The sequence below is a fragment of the Alexandromys fortis genome, unplaced genomic scaffold (genome assembly GCF_014885135.2).
Source record: "Alexandromys fortis isolate MF-2015 unplaced genomic scaffold, M_Fortis_MF-2015_v1.1 scaffold_120, whole genome shotgun sequence".
Lineage (NCBI taxonomy): Eukaryota > Metazoa > Chordata > Mammalia > Rodentia > Cricetidae > Alexandromys > Alexandromys fortis.
This window is the reverse complement of record NW_026067999.1, coordinates 217716-226064: the sequence shown is the minus strand read 5'-3', so window position 1 is coordinate 226064 and position 8349 is coordinate 217716. Positions and strand designations below refer to the sequence as shown.

The 8349-nt window shown below is 36.3% G+C and overlaps 1 protein-coding gene across 1 annotated transcript in view; it reads left to right on the top strand.

The window, feature by feature from the left end:
- Positions 1–857, top strand: part of LOC126512722 (MARCKS-related protein-like) — a 1429-nt gene extending 572 nt beyond the window's left edge. Inside the window, exon 2 of the mRNA XM_050160653.1 lies at positions 4–857. Coding sequence (XP_050016610.1) covers positions 4–128 — 125 coding nt within the window. The 3' untranslated portion in view covers positions 129–857. The remainder of the gene's footprint in view (positions 1–3) is intronic.
- Positions 858–8349: the final 7492 nt, after the last annotated feature.

Here is an 8349-nt window from a genome sequence, read left to right as displayed (position 1 = left end):
CAGAGGCTAGTGCAGCCTCCAAGGGAGGAGACACGGAAGAGGAGGCAGGGCCCCAGGCTGCAGAGCCATCCACTCCCTCGGGGCCCGAGAGTGGCCCTGCATCAGCCAGCGCTGAGCAGAATGAGTAGCTGGGTGGGGGCAGGTGGGTGATCTCCTAAGCTGCAAAAACTGTGCTGTCCTTGTGAGGTCACTGCCTGGACCCGGTGCCCTGGCTGCCATCCTGTGCCCAGAAAGGAAGGGGCTTGTTGTCCCCTTCCAGCCACGTTCCCTCCCTCCTGTGGATTCTCCCATCAGCCATCTGGTCTTACTCTTAAGGCCAGTTGAAGATGGCCCCTTACGGTTTCCCCAGTTAGGTTAGTGATGTGAAATGCTCCTGTCCCTGCCTCCTTCCTACCCAGGCCCCATCCCTGCAGAAGGCAATTGCTGGCTTTTCTCCCCAATTCTTTTCCAAGACGTTTTGTTTATTCTACTTCCGAAGCCCCTGAGCCAGAAGTGGGGGCTTATACACTCCCAAACCCTGAGTGTCCAGCCTTTTCCCTGTTGAGTTTTTAGTCTCTTGTGCTGTGCCTAGTGGCACCTGGGCTGGGGGAGGACATTGCCCCTGTCTGGGTTTTATAACTGTCTTACTCAAGTTCAAACCTCCAGCTTGTGAATCCACCACCTGACTTGATAGGCAAGTATTAGGCTTTGGGGCGGGAGGAGGTCTGTGATGTGAAACAACTTTTTGTTGTCTTTTCCCCTACCATTGTTGTAAATAACTTTTAATGGCCAAACCCCAGATTTGTACTTTTTTTTTTTCTAACTGCTAAAACCATTCTCTTCCACCTGGATTTACTGTAACATTTGGAAAAAGAATAAATGTCCCTTTAGTGGTGAAAAAAAAAGTAAAAAATTTCACTTTCTAAATAATACCAAGAACAATTTCATCATTTTTGTATTGGGCCAACAATCTATGTATGTAGCCACACAGAAATATACAATTATACTGGGGATCTAGGCAAAACCCATTTCCTGTGATGAAAAAGTAACAGCAGCAAAAGGAATTCTGTGAGTTTGTGGGGTTCTTAGGAGCCAGAGGAAGAATCTGATTGATCAGAATGGGGGTTTCTTGTTTATTTTTAAGATTGTAATTTATTCGCTTTTCCCTTCCCTTTTCTCTCTCCAAACCCCTACTATACCCCTACCTGCTCTTCTTCAAGTTCATGACTTTATTAGTTTTTACTGCAAGCATTTTTATATTTCTATAGACATTCTTAAATATAACCTGTTGAGTTTATGTTACATGTATATATGTCTTTGAGGCTGGAAAACAGGTTTTAAAGACAGAAATAAGAATAACTTTAAGCCAAAGGCTAAAGACAACATGAGATTAAAAAAAAATACTGCAGCAGATGGTAGCTAAGAAAAATGAGAACCCGATTCTGATACCATCTTCCCCATAATGGAAAGGCCCAACCCTAGAAAGCAATCATGAAAGCCTTCACTTTCTGATACCCTCCCTAGCCTGCCTCTGCTCAGGCCCTGGGTTATTTCTGTGCCATCCAAGGAAATTCATAATCCTCATGTAACCTCAAAACAGAAATGAAGTTGTTGTAAGAACATAGTTTTAAATCCTTGCCCATTTATGTCTGTGGTCTGAGATTTGTAGCCCAATTATCTTCCAAGATTATTTTACAAATTATTTGAGATTGCTAATTAGTACATCTTAAAGGAGAATGAAGTGTTTTATAAACATAGTGTAAAAATTCACTATAAAACAGTGTATTGCCTATATTTGCTTAACAAAAAAAGAAGTATCCTAGATGTGTCTCAGTTATGAAACTGACTGGCCAGGTAGCGGTGGTGGCGCATGCCTTTAATCTCAGCACTCTGGAGGCAGAGGCAAAAGATCTTTGTGAGTTCAAGTCCAGCCTGGTCTACAAGAACGAGTTCTAGGACAGCCAGGGAAAACACAGAGAAATCTTGTCTCGAAACACCCTCCCCCCAAAAGTACATCATTAACATGAAATACTGTAAAATAACCTTACTATGAGTTCTGTAAAATGTGTTCATTAAAAAAGCAACCAAAGCATTTATGTTAAGGATAGTTCAAATGCTTACTCATTACATTTATTTGGACAACAAAAGTAAAGATAAATGTACTTATCAAAAGCAAGTCTAGTAGATATTTATTGAGCTAACACAACAGGATTAATCTGTAAAGTTTTGAAGACAGCAAGTGTACAATAAAATATTCAGTACCATCATGAAATTATCTTGCAGTATACAATTTTTACAGAAGATATACACGTTATATCTCAAACCACAGGAACTATTTTGAGTACTTTATACAAATAAAGGGCATTGTTTGGACTTGAAATGCAATGAAGTACTTGCCTAGCATGTATGAGCCTTAAAATTCAATCCTTCCAATTCCAAAATAAAAAGCCAATAAATATCAAATGTGACATTCAACCCTACCTAACTTTTAATTTTAGTCACCAAAAATTTAAATTTAATTCCTCTAATTTTTCAGATGTTTAGCAGTTACATAGTCCTGGTGACTACTACCACAATGAACAACTTAAGTTACTTGTATTTCCATTTCTGTAGAAAATGTTATTGGAGGACTTTTCCAAATAACATATATAAGCAATGGTCATATGTCCTGAAAAAAGAACATCTTAATCTTGTATTTTTTTCAAAAAGGACAAATTTAATTTGAAATCTGTAGATGAGGTTTGGAGTTAATTCTTGCCCAGCATATAATTTCACTTTTCTTTTTAATTGTATTTTAACTACCAAATAGTTGGATATATTTCTGAAGGACAATGTTAAGTTTTGATGTGTGTTTATAGCATGGATTTTTATTTCTGTTATTGAGCTGTCAATATTTGTGAAACAGGTTAAACTGAATGGTGAAGCTGGAGTGAGTCTAAATAATTTTTGTCAAAATTCTTTTGGATGTAAAGCTCAATAACAACCAATAAAAATAAAAACAAAAAAAAACAAGATTCTTTTGCCTAATTATAGGAGATTTTTAGAACTCTACTTTTAAAACCTTTGTAAGCACAGCATTAAAATAAAAATGTACATAAAACACTATAGTTTTGTTAAGTTAAAGGAAACACTTATTTACTTACTTATTTATATAGAGGCCAGAACCTTAAAACATCTATTTGTTTTGTTCTTTTGGTGCTAGGATTTAACCTAGAGTCTTGTGCATGTAAACATGTGTTCTACCACTGAGCAATTTCCACAGCTATCTACAACGTCTAATATGTCATGAATAATCCGTATAAAGTCATACTACTTTGTACTAAAACTCCAAATGTTCAATTTAGTTTTCAAAAAAGTTGTGTTTGTGTGTGTGTGTACGTGCATACATGTGTATACCTTCTATAATTGGTCACAAAAACATTACTATCTCTCACAGGTTGTGAAAATAACAGGACTTCAAAGAAGCTATACTATTTAACTGACTTACAGTGTCATACTTTTCACTACATTTTTTCTCTGATATATTAAAACTCTGAAGTTAGTCAAGGTCAACTACGTAAGAACGAATTTTTGGTTATACTGAAAATTTTCACGAGAAAATTTTGTTTAGTGAGCAATTTAAAATTTACTTCGGGTGCATACAATTTTTGAAATGTTTAAAGATAAAAGATGGCATTATGACTAATAAAATATTTCCCAAACACAAATATTCAAATAATGGAATTATTCCTGTGGCTAAAACATCCAATAATTTTCTCTATAACAAGGAACTTACTTAAAAAAACATAATATTATCATGAGCAAGATGGATGTTTTTTACTTTTCCAATATTCATGCCTATATCCTTTAAGACAGTAGTTCTCAACTTTCCTAATGTGACCCTTTAATACAGTTCTGCATGTTGTGCTGCTTCATAGCTGTAGTTTTTCTACTGTTATGAATCATAACTTAAGTATCTAATATGCAGGATATCTGATATGCCTCCCCAAAAGGGGTTGAGACTCATAGGTTGAGAACCACTGCTTTAAGAGCACTTTTCTCTGAATTTCTGACCAATGTTGTCTTATACATGAAACACTGCCAATTTAAATTTGTGTGCATTTGACTAGTAGAATATATCTGAAAATGGGAAATATATTAAAATTTTTACCCAGACATTCCAGAATCCAAAAATAATTTCGGTGCCTGAATTTGGTAAGATTCTTGTTATTCACAGACATTGTTTAATTTTAGTTACTGAAAGGAATGCCAACTCCCCTGGTAGTTTTCTGTATTCAACCTGAGCAAACTTGTATGATAAAATGTTATCAAGAGGTAATTTAAGGAATTATCAGGAGTAAATCAAGGCATCTAGGTTTTTTCCCTGAAAGGCTTAGGTCAAATAAATGTGACAGCAATCTTATAATTGTATACAATGTATAGAAAAGCCACTCAAGATGTTCTGACTTAAGTAAATAAGATCTCCTTTATGAATGAACCCGTTTATACCTAAGTTCTAAAGGGTTAACTCACTTGGCAAATTTCTATTATATGCGAGTTATGCTTAAAAGATTATGGATTGTCCTAAAGTTCTCTACTTACATGTGTATTGCTTACACTCATCTTTCTTCCATCACTAAGTGCTAAGTATACCACCCTCTATCTATATTCAAATAACCTTGTAAAATGAAAAAGCTTGGGATAAAACAGGACTCTGAACATGGCAGACAATGAGGGCTGATGAGAAGCCAAGGACAATGGCACGGGGTTTTGAGCCTACTTTGTGGCTTTGTGGGAGCCTAGCCAGTTTGGATGTCCACCTTCCTAGACCAGGATGGAGGGGGGGAGGACCTTGGACTTCCCACAGGGCAGAGAACCCTGACTGCTCTTTGGACTGGAGAGGGAGGGAGAGAGGAGTGGGGGGAGGGGAGAGAGGAGTGGGGGGAGGGGGAGAGAGGAGGGGGGGAGGGAGACAGGAGTGGGGGAGGGAGAGAGGAGGGGGGGGGTGGGGATGAGGCAGGAATTTTTTCAATAATAATAATAATAAAAGAATCTAAAAAAAAGTATTTCCTAGTATTATCCTAACTGGTGGCTCAAGACAGCAGTATATTGCTCCATACTTTGTCCAGAGACAAAAGTATTTCTTGAAAGCAGAAGATATTTTGTCAATTCAAAATTTTGTCATTATGACAGGTTAATTATAGTAATACAACTTCAGAAACTTACAGAAATGATCTGTTTTAGAAAAATCAGTAGGTAAGTGCTTCAGTTAGTTTAATCAGACTCTGGTCAACTCCATGGAAGGAGCTGCTGCTAGAAATTAGTAATGGCATTAGAAAGCTAGAAATTACTAAATCAAATATCTTGGGTCTTGTCTAAGAGTTTGGAGACAGATGTTGATGGCTGTCACACACAATTTCCAATAATATCCAGTTTCTTCTAGATCATAATCGGGGTAGTTGTCCTGAAGAAATTCTGGTAATAAAGATTCAAAACAGAACAGTTACTTGGAAATCACTTCTCAGAGAAACTAATTCATGTACTCTTAGTTTTCCTCCTTTACTGTCATTTCCCCCATTTTTCAGTGCTGGGAATCAAACCCAGGTCTACCACTGAACTGAACCCCCAAACAAGGATCTTAAGAATTTAATGAACTGAAATGCATGTATTGCAACCATTATTTAATGAGCTGGATTATCTTTTATCTAAATGTTTATCTAAAGAAACAATTACATAAAATATCATTTCAACTAATAATCTCCAACAAACTCATTACATGCCAGAACAGAAATCCTCAGCTGTTTTAATTACCAAGATCAACACTCCTTATTGTTAAGCGTCTCAATCATGCATCTAACCTATTCATTATCTCAAAACCAACTATCTTAAATCGTTGAAATGTATGAGAAACTGCAGTGTCTTCATACTTGGAGACCCAGGAAGCTAGCCGTGATTTTTTTTGCTACTGATGGACTATCTCTCACAAAAAGAATCAGGGGGTTTAAATCTTCCATTCAGAGGAAGACAGTGCATAAGGAAAGGTGAGAAAGCCACATCATTCAAGAACTGTTCTTAGAGAAAGTGGCAAAACAAGGGTGAGTGGAGAGAAGAGCTATTTATTCGTATATCAAAGCTTCTCTCAAATGCTTTTGCAGGTTAATGCCTCACTGTCTTTGATCCTTTAAACTCTGGTGGCCCTGACATGTCAGAGGTTGTTTGTAGCATTGTTCTATTTCTGTTTCTGCAAAATTAATAAGCTAATAAATCAGGACAACGCTGATAAAGCACCAATTCAAAATGTTTAGCAATACATGTGTTAAAAGGTTTCACACCCCCAATACTACTGAGATCAGCAGTAGTGTAAAAGGAAGCTTCTGTAATGTCACTGGATTCAGTAGCAGACTGTATTCTGATGAACGTTTTTATTCCTGGGTGTGTTTGTGCTGGTACACATGTGTGTAAGGAAGCCAGAGTACAGACAACCTTGGGTGTCATCCTCAGACATGCCATGGAGTATATTTGAGACAAGGTCTCTTACTGGCCTAGAACTCACCAATTAAAGTAGAACGACTGGCTATCAAGCCTCAAAGAGTTTCCTGTCTCTGTCTTCCCAGTCCTGGGATTATGAATGTATACCACAATGCCCTGTGTTTTTACAAGGGTTCTGAGAAGCAAACTCAGCTCTTCATGCTTGCAAAGCAAGCAAGTTTTACTGGACGACCTATCTCCCCATCCCCTGATGGACACTTTTATAAAACTAAAAACAAGTCATGTGTCCATGACTAAAAGCTGTAGTAGATAGTGAACACCATGTACTATATTAGTGTAGGTTTCAGCTGTCTGTTTTAAAGGTGAAAAACAATTGACTGAGACTATAGCAAATGCTTACAAAGGGAGCTGTAATTTAGGTTTCTTTAGCTTAGCCTGAAATATCAGTGTTGTTCTAATTTGCTAGAAATGGAATTATGTGGTATGAGGAAGAACCAAAGATGTATCACATGAGGTCAGGCTTGGAATCAGAAGTATGTGATGAGCATTAGCAACACAAGAAGTGTTCTATTTCCTCCTGTGTCTAAATTTAAGACCTCACAGAATTTTGGAAGAAAGATTTCTTACTTCATTTACATGTGTTATAGGTGTAGAACAGACACCAGGAAAATTCTGCAAATCAATTAAAGCCTTCACTTTGAACCCTGTGCTTCAGTTGATGAAAGTTGAGTTACAATACCTATGTCAGACCATAGTCAGTAGAGCCTTCCCTATCTTAGTTTAAGCCGATTCAAGACAGAGCAGTTAGCCTTCAAAAGCCAAATGCAAAGACAGAATTACAAATCATGAACTTTATTAGTCCTCAGTGAAAGACTTAGTAAAACATCGATATCTCTGAGGAAAGACAAATAAATTTGATTCTTCTTTTTGCCCTTTTCCCCTAATACCACCGGATGCATTTATTCTCTTATAGTCTACACGTAACAAACCTTTGAGAGCATCAATCCTATTGGAATCAAGGGCAAACAGGCCACAATCCGTATTGCCATAGACATTACTTCTAATAAGGATTTCCTCTGGAAACAAGTGGAGAACGATGTATTTGGCTGACAGATCTGGGCGCAATCGGGCTTTTGATATTTTCAGTACTGAATATGGTATCTGTATATTTCTAGATGGATCTCCGAGATATACTAGAGGCAAAATAGAGAGACAGAGATTAGATTGTACTTTTAAAATGCACTGTTAGAAAAATTAATTTTTTGCAGATTTTTAGTTTCAAGAATTAGAATACTTAAAATAATTAAACATTAAGTTTCTAGCGTTTTGATTTTATAGGTTTTTGAGCTTTTCTGAGAGTAAGTAAAAACAAGAAATTTGGTGGAGAAGGAGGTGGAAAGGATCTGGGAGGACTTGGAGGAGGATAAATAATATGATTAAAATACATTGATGTTTTAAATTCTTTGAAATGATTTTAAAACATAACTTAAAATTTTAAATTATTTTTAAAAATTGGTATATAATAAGACATAAAAAGTGAGACATATATTATTGCTAGCATATGCTAACATTGCTCAAAAAGATGACTTTGTGTTCTGCTACCTTCTGCCATGCAATAAGTACTAAAATTAAGTTTAGGTAAATTTAGTTGATAAATTCTAAACAAGTTTATGTATTATTTCCCTACTCACAAGAAAGACTTTAAAAATAAGCAACATAATTCTTACTGTTGCATTTAAGCTTTAAAAAGTAGGTTTTCTATTTAGTAATACAACCATCTCTACACAAACAACAAACTCTAGATTGTCATAGATAACATATTTTAGATATAATAGAACTGAAAATTATTTTTCAACTCTATAGATTATTAGCATCTACTTTCCCCAATGATTGAAATCAATC